Below are 12,928 nucleotides of genomic sequence, written 5' to 3' on the forward strand. Positions count from 1 at the left end.
CATTTGAAGTTTCTCTTTGGTTTCTGGTGCTTTTTAAAGAAAAAAAAACCCTCATTTCCTGTTATTCTTAGATTTCGATCAAAGTTCTGCGCCACAAGCAAAACCTTTCACCTCCTAGATTCATTACTTCAAGTCAAGCAGACCAGTGAATGGGATGACAACGATCGGCTTTCCCACATTTGTATAAACTAACATGTTAATTTCTAATCAGCGGTTTAGCTGCAGCGTTAGTTTCCACATTACTCAGTATCTGCTGATCATCGGCATGTGCAGTTACAGCCGCCCATTAGGGTCAGGCCTTAAGTGTGCTGCTGCTGAAGAGATAATGGCTAAGCTAAAGCTATTGATTTACTTTGTGCCCGCCTTATGGTCTTCGCAGACGCTGGCGACACACAAACCCTGCTTCCTAAGTACTCTGCAACACTCTCACTAACACTGAGCACCTTGACGAACGCAGCACGGCCGTCTGCTCCGTCCATTGAAGAACCAACTCTTTTTGCTACTGAACAGACAAGAGAAAGGAGGATGATTGTGGACAATGGAGAAAAAAGTTTGTGCGAAAGCTCAGCCGGGCATGGTTACTGTACAGACCGTGCCCAAGCCGGGGGAAATTCTCTGACTTTGTATACAAACAGGATTTAGTAGTGGCTGTTCGGTGACGCAGCAACTGTGCAACATTAGCAGCGGGTGACGGTACAGAGCAGCTTTCCCATGGCTGGTGACAATACATTTCCAGTCCAAAGAGAGGCAGATGTTACTGGCAGGGCTGTCTATTGTCGCCCACGTCCTAATTGTCCTGTTTGACCTATCTGCCTGGTTGTGGGGTTTTGACAGTCCAGTGTAACATTGATTTAAAACAGGAGAGTGTGAGATCCAAAGCGGTGGCAAACACAGTAAAGACTCCCAAGAGAAAGTTCAGAGAACAACCAAGAAGAAAGGTGTCGGGAGAAATTTAGCAGTGAAACGGAGGGAGAGTAATGTTGATCAATCAAATAACATCAATCAGGATTGGACAAGTGCAATGAAATCATCCCTGATCTGATCATGTCTCTCTCTTTTATCATTTTGCAGTGGGAAGTTACAGAACTGAAAGTGTGATGGCAGCAAGCATGAACAATTTAAATAAAATGTATACCTTTTGGACAGAAGGTGCTGCTGCTTAAAAAAACAACACATGATATGTCTTTCATGTGAGCAGCTTATTACACACCATAAATGTGTAGGAACTATGTGAATTATGAGAAGAGAAAAGTCAGGTGATGCTGCATAAAGATCAAGAGTCCTCATCCAAAGGAGGTTGAGGTGGATGAACGAGTCGACACAGGAAACCGCTGATTGTTTTCTGATTTCTTTTCTTCGTTTCTTTTTGAATCTAACATTAAAAATAGTTATCTTTAATCCAAACAATGTTTTTTTTTTCTCCCTAAACTTAATCAAGTTGTTTTCCAGCCTAAACCTCATCAAGCCATGACCAACGACGTCTTAAAGGTTCAGCGTGTAATAATTGGCAAGGTTTATTGGCAAAATCTGAATATACTACCCATGAATATATTTGTATAAGTGTATAACCACTATAAAATAAAGTTTTCGTAACCTTTTTTATATGCATATAGGGATCTTGCTATAGAGAGTGTCGCCATCTTGCACCGCCATGTTTGTACGGCAGCCCGAATGGAAAATCCAGCCAGCGAGAGAGCGCGTTTCGCTTGCATAATTAAACCAACAAAGAAGAAGGAAGGAAAGAAAGAGTAGGAAACAGCAGACATATCGTAAAATAGTTTCAATCTTCACCTCATTGCTCCATACTCCTGAAATAATCCCAGTCGTCCAAGTCGTGGTAAACAAGTTTTTTTGTCCTCAGACACCACCAACGGGAGGGCTGAGCACAAGCGAGCGAGTGAGAGCTGCAAACTAGAATCTAAACTCTTGATATCACGGTTTTCTCCTCATTTTACACACTGGGCCTTTCACAATGTGTTGATTATTGTTGCCAGTACGACAAAGATCTGTTCCACCTGCCACCATAGGTATGCTGTTAGCGTATTTTTGTTTTAAACTGGCTGGGCAGCTGATTACAGGTTTTGTCATCAATGCTGTTGAAACAAATTTCTCCGTTAATTTGAATGAATTTTTCAGACAGTGGGCAAATCAGCTCTCAAATCAACCCTTTTTACACGTCCGTTTTGACTGGTAAAAACCTTTCCCTCTGACATTTTGTTTTCTTTGCATTAGGTGTCAATTTTGTATCTTCAGACAGAGGTTGTCCTTCCTTACCATCACGGAAATGTGTCAGCAGCTGAAAGGAACATGCAAAAATCCCAGAAAATTAAGAAAGTCCCTCACCTACAGCATTTTGTTTAAGTGAATGACAGCTACAAGAAAATAACACGACAATTTGTCAACTTCTTGCAGCTCCTGTGGTATGTCTACTTGAGGAGACTCACCACCACTGCAGAAACTGCAGATGCTATATATTTCACAGATGTAATAATAAGATATAAAGTAGAAGGGAGCTGGGAGGCTGCCTCTGGATTTTCCTGGCTGTGAAAGCAGATCTGGAGTGTTTAGAGGGTCTTGACTAGTCAAAATAAACTCTTGGCATTTCCCTCAGACCCTCCCGGCCAAATGCCACAGTATTTCTGGACTGCCTCAGTGACAATATCATTACATAAACACAGATTACTGCAGATTAAGGGGTGTCAACACCCCTCATGATCACCTATCTGCATTGTCTGTGGCTCAAGGTCTCTTCTCTCTCTCTCTCTATCTGTGTGACTGTGAGTGTGTGCGCGCATGTTTGCATGTATACTGCGTTTCACCTTCAGCCTTTTTGCATGTTCTGCACTGCTCAGTAACCAAACATCTGTAGTTTGCTTTCCCCTGATGACAATGGTGTTTGTTTGGATATACTGTATGTGTTTGTGTGTGTGTGCAGCGCTCGGCGTGTGTGTGTGTGTGTGTGCATGACCCTTGCCTGGGTGAAAGTGAGCACAGAGAGCAGGGCTGTATATTGGGGGGGAAACCTGATTCCTGGTCAGCCGTCACAGGACAGACAGTCCCCTCCCCAGGGACAAACATTTTGCCCCGAAAGGAGAAATTAATACAGCAACTAACCTCGACTCTCTCCTCTCTCCAGCCCACTGCCGCTCTCCGTATCTCTCCCTCCATGCACACACAAATCACTTGTCCTGTTACAAGTCATTGCTTCCTTTTGAAGGACGATAAAGCCTTCAAAGGATAACACCTCGGAAACAGAAGTGTTTTCTTTATTCCTGACATCTCCCACTGCCCGCACCTCCTCATTTGCTTGGAAGAAACAACCGTTTAGTCTAAGACAAGAAGCATCTGCCCTGCTGAAGTGCCCTTGAGCAAGACACTAGATCTCTACCAGCTGGGGCCATTGGCTGATGTTGTCGTAGAGGACAAACAAAAAGAGAAATTTCCAACAGGAATCGATAGAGTATCAAATTATCATCATCCCTAGCAACCACAATCAACCACCGTCCTCCTTCTTCCTTCTTCTTTTGCTTGTCCTCTGTGTCGCACTGTGGTGTAAGCAGGCCACTCGATGAAAAAATAAAGCCAGAGCATGGCAGGCAAGGATGTTAAAACAGACAGACATCAGGACACAGGACATAAGTCACTCAGACAGACTGTGGTGAACACGGGCCAGGTGTACAAGTAGAGCCGGGAAGACCTCAAGAGTTTAAAAAAGGTCAAGTTAAGGTTAGGGTTTTCCCCCCAGATGCCTACTGGACATACACTATATTACCAAAAGTATTCGCTCACCCATTCAAATGATCAGAATCAGGTGTCCTAATCACTTGGCCTGGCCCCAGGCTTGGCCCCTTAGTTCCAGTGAAAGGAACTTTGAATGCTTCAGGTTACCAAAACATTTTGGACGATTCCATGCTCCCAACCTTGTGGGAACAGTTTGGAGCGGGCCCCTTCCTCTTCGTGTGCAGCCTTTAAAACTTTGTCTTCTATCAGATGAACGTTGAACTGTTGCCCTCTCAGGAAACACAGATGCATCCGCTCAAGACATCTTGACCAAAATTACCTTGTGTCTGTCAAAACTGTGTCTTTAAAATCTCAAGAACGCTGCACCAATCCAGTTACTCTGGCCTTAATCTCATTAGCAGCTCGACTGGATGTTGGTTCCTCCTTCAGTCGAATCAAAGCCAATGCCCAGGATGCTCTACCAGAAGCATTACTGAGGCTGCACTGGTGGCGAGTCGACAGTCAACTCTGAACACTGGAGATACTAGACTGTAGTGGTCAAAACTCTTGACCACAGTGTCAAATTATTTTCGTAATAAATTATATATACATTTTGTCAGTTACGTAAATATAGAGAAAATGTGTTATTGTAATTTTCCAGACTTTCCAAACTTCCTGACTCATATTTGTGAAGATGAAACAGGAAAATGTTTCCAATATGTCTCCAAAATAAATAAAATAATTAATCAATAGTTCATAATTTTCTGTCAACCAACTTATCAATTAACTAATTCTTTCAGACGTATTAACTTGTAACTAAAGGATATGTGACCATTAAATTTTTTGTCTATATTTTAGTGTTTTTCTTTCACATAGCAGATGACAGCCCTCCCAAGAAAGAAGACGACCAGTCAGGACTGTATGAATGAAAGGGGGGAAGACTTAAAGAGGCAGCCAGGGAGGGGAAGTCAATCACACAGGGTGGCACAGCAAATGAGATATGATATTCCCACCGAGGAGGAAAGGGAAGGAGTGAATGATGGAGCGAGAGTGAGGGAAGAGCGAAGGCATTTGGGCCGTTAAGGATTCTTAATGGAGCAGAATTTACACAACCTGCTGAGGTGAACAGATAAAAAAAAACAGCAGCGGTAAATGAACAACAAGCGTCCAATCTGCAGTCCTGAGCAGGTTCAAACACGCACAAAGTGCCGAGTGGCTTTCTCCCGTCACCATTTTACGGTGCCACTTCTCCCCTCCACTCCACTCTTCTTTCTCTGTTACTTAGTCATCAATAAAAACGCATTCATGTGCTGAGTAAAAAAGCAAACAGAACAAAACATAAAGCTATTTTCTGACATTACTCTGATCATTAATAATAAAAAAGGTCCAACACCAAACACATCAGTGGGTTTTTTGGTAGGGGGGGGGGGGGGGGGGGGGGGGGGGGGGTGCTAGAAGGAGGGGTGGGGGTGGCAATTTTAGTGGATTTTGTGTCGCATGGTTGAAAACCTGGAAAAAGCAGGACTGTTTTCCCCGACCCAAGCAGATTAGCTTGCTCAATGTGGAGACGGGAGGGAGGGAAAACTGCAAGAACAGACAGATAGAGGGAATGTATTCAATCAACAAGCTGTCTGAGCTAAATGACTTTAATAATGTCAGAGAGGCAATTCAACTTTAATGAAAAGCTTGCAAAGTGAATTCTGTGTACAGCACAAAAGATGTGTGAAGAATTAACCGTCACCATATAGATATCTCAAAGGCCGTTTGAGCAAACCACCACCATCTGTGGAGAGGTTATGGAGAGCACGACGCTGCCAGTCCTGTTGTGGGTATCTCCCTCCGCATCTATAAATAAGGCGGCTTTAGGATCGCTCAGGCTTTCATAAACAGACACCATCACTGGTGCTTGTGCTCATAAAAGGTGAAGGTGAAGGAATTCCCACTCGCCATGGAGACTGAAGGGTGGATGTGATATGAAGATATATCGGGGGATACGTACTTTGGAAATTTGTTAAGCTTTTGCTCGAGTGTCGAGGGCCGTTCATTTCCTTAAAAGCATAAACAATGCATTATTTAAAGTTTAGATGAGAATAGATTTACGAGCGCTTCAGTGTTTTCTCTTGCATTCAGTTATTACAGAGTAAGGTGTGCTGGTTAAAGATTACATCTTAAAGGAAGTGATATAATAAAGTAGAAGGTGAAATAGAGTTTTTGGTTTGTATTGTGGTTATGGCCAAAAACACTTTCCAACACTTATCAGATCTTCCCTTCATGGTCAACTGGTCCAACACTTCCTGTTTGTTTTTTTCAGTAGACCATCTCAGCATCAGTTACCGCAGCAAGTGCACGAAGATGAAATGCATTTTCTTACAAGTGGCACAGCCCAACGGGGGCAAAGAAGGAAGTCGGGTGGGGTTATTACAGAAAGACAACAGAACATTTGACTTTCACGTGTACGGCTGTGCGTTGTTTCCTGTTCGAAATAAACACTCAGCTTTTTTTTAACCACAGCTGCAAACTGTAGCCAAACTTTCACCTCCTGTTTTGAACTGTAACCATCACAACAAAGGCCCACGAATCTAACAAAAGAGTTGGCTTAATGATGTAACAGTTTACGATTATCTTTCAATAGACGACTATGACTTTCACCATCCAACTGTTATAGTTACAGTTACTGTGACAGTTACTCCCTCTGACAGGCGAGCTCACTGTGATGTGTAAAATTCATGTTATCTTCTAACTTGAGCAGGGACCTATGAACATGATGACACATGATATTCTCAAGTACAAATCCGCTAAATTGTCAATTAGCCTGTTAGCACGGAGCTCCTCATAAAACAACTACTTTTCAAGATTTCTCTCACGACCCTGCTCGTACAGATGATACTGCTCAAGCTCAAGTCTAAAGACCCCACATTAGTCCCGTGTATAATTATGCCCTACATCTCTGCTGCACCTCTGTGAGACATCAATAATACATGACCGTTATATTTTCACCCTCCTTAGAGCCAATCAATCACTCTGGCTGGTCAGTGCCGGGTCTTGACTCTTTTTCCTGTAAATCCACGTGCGCTATTACTGTATGTTCAGGATGGAGTCCAGAGGAATGCTGCGGACTAAGATGGAGTTTGGCTGCCAAAGCCAACATCAAGACATCACACGGCTTCTTGGATTTCCAACTGTGCTGGTATTAGTTGGCAATGTGCAGCATGACCTGATCAGAGGCTGGTGGCCTGGTCTGGAGGACCGTGGCCCCGGAGGAACTCCTGCTGGGATGAATTACTATGGGTGCGACAGGCGGCCTCATGTGACAGTCTATATGTGGCGCTGCCTATGGCGAGAGACAGTAAGGGGTCAAAGGTGAGGAGGAAACACTGAAATCAATCCTTCTGAATGTTGTTGGGCATCCGCAAGTTTACACACAGACTCTGTACATGCATGGACACACAGAAAGAACAGCACTAGCAGTAGAGCTGAAATAATGGGTCAGTCAAGGATATGGAAATTTAATCTACAAATATTTGATGATCTATCGTCCACTTAAATCCACATCGAAGCCAATATTCCCATTATTGTCTGGTTCTTTCCTCTGCTTTATATGATACATTTAATATCTTTGGGTTTTAAACTGGTCAGAGAGTTTGCAAAACATCCCAGTGTCTAGAAGATAGTGATAGGAAATAATCATATTATTACACTTTTTTTTCCTTTTTTCTTTTTTTGAGAAAAACATTTAATCCAAATAAGTAATCCATCAGATTAATGAATAATTTAAAAAAAAATGCAGCAGCCCTAACCAGAGCTTCTCACAAGCCCACACAGATACTCTTTATATTCTATGTTGCCACATGCACAGCTGAACAGTACAATGGAGTTACTGTATGTGTCTGAACTCTGAAACTCTCACAAACTTACTTGCTGTGCCGCTGGTGTTTTTATAAATGTTAGTGGATTTAAAGAGCTCAGACAAGCAGGACAACCCTCCAGCTGACATTGTACATTTACTGCGAGTGAAAAACAACAAAGGGATTCAAAGGTCACAAAGAGGTCTATATGTTTTTACTGTGACTGAGTGAAGGGCCCATACCGAGACATGAGGCACTTCACATTTCAAATGGTCCATGCATCATTTGAACCAGAGCCTCAGCGAGTGCAAGAACCTGCTGTGTGTCCAAGCAACCGAACAGATTGGTAGGCAAAGGAATTTTTTTTGTAGCCGAAGCGTTTCCGGGAACACGGTTGTCTCTTTTAATAAGTTTCTGTGTTCTTACACCTCCCTACTTCCTTTGTAATGTGGGCAAAACAAGGCAGTTGAGTTCATTTAACTTAGGCCAGGAGAGAGGAGAGGAGAGGAGAGGAGAGGAGAGGAGAGGAGAGGAGAGGAGAGGAGAGGAAAGTCGAGGAGGGGAGGGGAGAGGAGAGGAGAGGAGAGGAGAGGAGAGGAGAGGAGAGGAGAGGAGAGGAGAGGAGAGGAGAGGAGAGGAGAGGAGAGGAGAGGAGAGGAGGAAAGTAAAGGAGAGGAGAGGAGAGGAGAGGAGAGGAGAGGAGAGGAGAGGAGAGGAGAGGGGAGGAGAGGAGAGCGCTGGTTCTGAATTAGCATACAGCTGTAACACTTACAGGAGAGTGTCTGAGGAAGTGTCTCGTGCAGAGGAGTCGGCTGACATACAGATGTGAAACTTGTTACGATAAGGTAACCTGAACCGCTAAAAAGACAGGATGTTAAAACAGCCCGAGACCTTTATCTAACAGAGAAATCTGTCTCGGCGAGGGTGCATCTTATGTGCAGCTGTGACAGCAATGAGGAGGGTTGAGGAGTGTGGCGGGACTTAAGTGGGAGCCTGTGGAGAGATATTAGAGTGAGGAGCCACCTCACCCCTCTTCCATACACACTCCAACACACACCTGCAAAGACAGGCTCTCCAGAAGCAACGCATCTGTTCCAGCATCCGTTACAATGCACGACTAATTAAAGGATCTAGGGAAGTTAGCGCAGCGCCCTACACAGCAGTGTATGCCGCAATTTAATTACAATAGATCAACGGCGCCTTAATTGAGCTTCGCCGTACGATAAATTTGCCTCGCACATGGTTCAGCTCTCAGCATGGTGAGTGCTGCACATGTAATTAATGAATACAAATGCACAGCTGAGGGTGATAGGATATCATGGGAGCGATGCCCTCAGGAAAACATATGTGCACTCAACATATTGCATGTGAAAGTGCAGGGATTTCTAAAAAAAATATTTCTGTACTTAGTCTAAGCGACATTAAATAGGCCATTACAGAGGCAGCTCACTTCCAAAGTCAGTCCACCTCTGTCTTTGAGGCCGTGGCATCTGAAACATGATCTGGGCACCTCCGAGCGCCTGCCCTGGCTCCCTGTCAGAGAAATAACAACAGTGGCAGAGCTGCCATCCACGCCGACACCCAGTAAAGTCAAGGAGAATGTCACCAGCAAACCCACCCGGAAAAGGCCATTGCTCTTAATGAGGAACACTTTGTGTGGAGGCGGGACATTTTGTTTTGTGTGTGCAGGCTCTTGGGAATAAAAAAAAAGGAGGAAAAGAAAGTAAGAAGTGAAAGATGTGGAGTTCAGGTTGTGCACATTCACTGATGTGGCACTGGCAGTATATGAAGTGAACACGCATGAGAGTCATGGCCCTGCAGCGGGATTTCCCTCTGCTATAAACACATGATGGCATTGGCAGGGGGACAGCTGTACTTGTCTAAACAACGACACAGAAAGCACGGCCCGGTCCAAGGAGCCTCCACACATAATGCTCTGTGTCCACCATGTGCCAGACGCACACACACTGCTGGAAGACAGCTGCTGATGCACAGCTGTCTGGGGCTTCACTTATAAAGAGACGGAGACAGACCTCAACATATACTGAGTGAACTTTGGCTTTTAGTCAGAACTAATCTTGGCATTTTTCCTGTTTAGACATTTAAAAGTTTGAATAAAAACTCTGAAGTGGATACAAATTCAAACAAATGACAAATAAGTGCAGTTTGGTTTTATGTCAGGTTTAAATGAGCACTGTGCGTTTCACATATTAGTCCTGGTCTGTTGGTTTGTCAGTGAGAAGCAGGCACAGCCACCAGTCAGCTCATCCTTTTCCAGTGTTTACATGATGTATACATTATAGAGCATATGGCACAGAGGTACTTTAAAACCCTGACAGGATACTTTCTATACAGTGTGGGAGTTGCTTCAGTTTGAGATGTATGTTTGTTCAGTGTGTTTAATTGGTGAAATTTAACCCCCCAGTTTGATTCGCTCTCATGTACTCAGCATAAAGTCAAAAGTTTTTAACAACGCCTATAACAGTGACAACTCTGAATCTGCTCCCTGTCATTGCAAATGTGCTGCACTTCATGTTATTAAACTCATTAGTCAAGCATGTCAACTTATGGAAAGACAGAAACTTGCTGCAAAGTAATTCAATGAAAAAAAATACAACAATCAGCAGGTTTCAAAAATGTTTACAGGGGACTTTGAATGGATTTGGGTAGATTAAATGTATTATGGAAGGTCCTACTGATGATTTAATCAGACAAAGACAAGGGGAAATTGAACACTGGACCCCGTGTTGAGATGATGTATGGTATATGACAGTGCTAATTGCCGCATAAGCAACTCTGCTTGGTTAATTGGAAAATTCATCAAACGACTGTTGGCGTGCACTGATAAAAAAAAAAAAAAAACACCTGATTGGTGGAAACGTGTATTGGAGTTTACATCGTAGCATGTGGCTTCATTCACTAACTTTATGAGACTTTTAAAAAGTAATGTTTACAATTCAAACTACTGAAGAAAAAGCACGTGGAGGGTTGGATTTGGGCAAACACGCATGAAATAGACAATATAATGAAAGGGATGGTGAACTTACATGAAAGCATGGTAGATGAATGCCCATCCTCTCGGTCTCTCCAGCACGTTGTACAGGCAGTTTTGCAACTTTCTGTAGCGCTTGCTCGAGGCGGAGGAGTTGGCCCGGGGTCCCGGCGGCCCGGGCCGCGGGGTGCCCAGCAGACCGGTCCGGTGAGACGGGTGTCCGCGCTCCGGGGTGGACGGCTCGCTCCTCTCCGTGTGGACGGTGGTGAGAGCCACGAACTCTACCCGCCTCTCGTCGTTGGGAGCCGGTGGCGCCAGCATTCTGATGCCGCCGTTGTTGGACGGACTTCCTAACATCTTCAGGCTAACTACATAAGATTTGATAACTATTTTCTCTCAACGGATCGTCCGCAGGAGCGCAAAGCAAAGTTTAGACCAAGTCATAGTCCGGTGAAGTGGACGGAAAGTAGTCTACCGATCAAAACACACGCGTAAATATCATCCCTGCGAGATCACAGCATGTGACTGGTTCGTTGAGATGTTAAAAGTTATCTGCAAATCAATTCCCGGTCGCAAAGGAAAAGATGCACAAGACTTGGACAAGTGCGTCGCGCTGAAACGTCAGCGATCATTGTTAAGAGTCAGATGAGAGACGTAAACAGCGGGGTGCACAGACGGAGCTACGCGCGCACCAACTCCAAGAGAAATGTGAAAGTGAGCTGCGGAGGACCTGCCATCACTTTGCAGGAATCACAGCAGCACAGCCGAGCCCCAGCCAGGCAAACCACCAACCTATCCCTACCGTGAATACACTTTAGACATGCAAATTAAAGCACAAAGCAAACAAATTGTTGTCATCTAAACCGGCCTCACGACTCACAATTGTTTCGTTAAGTTGGTCTGAGCTGCGCCTCTGTAGTTTTAACTGGCGGACTGAGCCTCTCCACAGCTGCTAACATCAGGCTGCCCTAACCTCCTTGTGCGTCTCTCTCTCTGGTCCAGCGCTCCTCCGCCCCGGCAGGCAGGCGGGGTGCAGCGCGCAGGGGAGATGAAGACCATCAGTGTGATGTCAAGAATCGCAGACGAGCAAACTCCAAAAGTGCGTGGAAAGGCCGCATGATTATCTGAATCAGCCAGGTATTTTGCAAACGCTTGCAAAGATAGAAACCTCCTTCCTTCCTCACCGGCTGAGTTGACGTGGAGGAGCAGGAGCGCTGGTGAGAGGCGAAGACTCCGGGATGGACAGTGACGGGGGGAGGGGAGGGGGTGCAGACCGGACAGTGACTCCTATTTTCTTTGCAAGTTGCTGCTTATGCATAAGAGCCTAAATGCTGCATAATGACTACTTATCTTGTCAGCATCAAAGTGTCCCATGCATGCACATGCTCTGTTTTTTTTGTTTTTTTTACATTACATTAAACACTTTCTGGTTGAAACGAAAGTTTCACTTTGTCTTTCCTTTAAATGAAAATGTCACTTGTGTTTATTGTGGGAGGGGGCTTGAATCCATGGCTACAGGAGTTGGGGACAGCAGAGACAGGTGCTGGGGGACACAGCGACTCTCTCCGCCACCTCAGAGAGTTTCTAAATCTATGACTGTGACACACACCCATAGGCTTGTGGTTATGACACAAATACTGGGGTTATGGAGCACAGCGCCCTGTAGAGACATCACCTGTCGGAGGGGCCTCGGAGGAATGCAACGAGGTGGTCCCCAAACTCCTGCTGGCCTCATTGTGTCATCTGATCAACGAAAAGTAAAAGTAACATCAGCAAAAGTCGAGATCATTCACGATGAGCTGATTTAGCTCTGAAACACCAAGTCAAGTGTAAACTTGGTGTAAATGCAGGTTAAATTCCTTATTCCTGAAAGAGAAAAGAGAGTTTCCGTCTTCTTATTATGAAGTTTTTCCAAAACAAACAATGAATCTGCTCTTTTTCTCCAGTAGTACCATATCACTCACACCTCTGACACCTACTTAACTGCATTCCTGTAAAAGTAGTCTCGGATAAAATGTTTATGATTGGCTCCATCAGACATAGAAGCTGATCGTGAACCTCAGACGTGTTTGGTATTGTGTAAGTTTTATGGCGCTGGGTAACAACAGCAGAGGGAAGGTTACTCAGGCTCACTGCGTTTGTGGCTGCTGCAGTTTATGGAACAAGCAGGACCGCAGACTGACATGTGGGAATGCCACAAATCTAGACGTTATTCCCAAGACGCACGACCATTACGTAACTGAACATTGGTGATCCTTGATGGATAAGGTCAGCTATGAGATAATCTGCTAATGTTTTCAATGACTGCTGTCTTTTTTATGAATTTTGACCTTATATTGTGTGTGTGAAAACTTCAGTGTACTTTGAGAAT

The 12,928-nt window shown here is 44.4% G+C and overlaps 1 protein-coding gene across 1 annotated transcript in view; it reads right to left on the reverse strand.

Annotated features, from left to right (window-relative positions):
- Window positions 1–11,241, reverse strand: part of kcnq4 (potassium voltage-gated channel subfamily Q member 4) — a 42,381-nt gene extending 31,140 nt beyond the window's left edge. Inside the window, exon 1 of the mRNA XM_083982750.1 lies at window positions 10,613–11,241. Within this exon, the coding sequence (XP_083838876.1) occupies window positions 10,613–10,914 (302 nt within the window). The 5' untranslated portion in view covers window positions 10,915–11,241. The remainder of the gene's footprint in view (window positions 1–10,612) is intronic.
- Between the last annotated feature and the right edge of the window lie 1,687 nt (window positions 11,242–12,928).

This window comes from Trachurus trachurus (genome assembly GCF_905171665.1).
Source record: "Trachurus trachurus genome assembly, chromosome: 11".
NCBI lineage: Eukaryota > Metazoa > Chordata > Actinopteri > Carangiformes > Carangidae > Trachurus > Trachurus trachurus.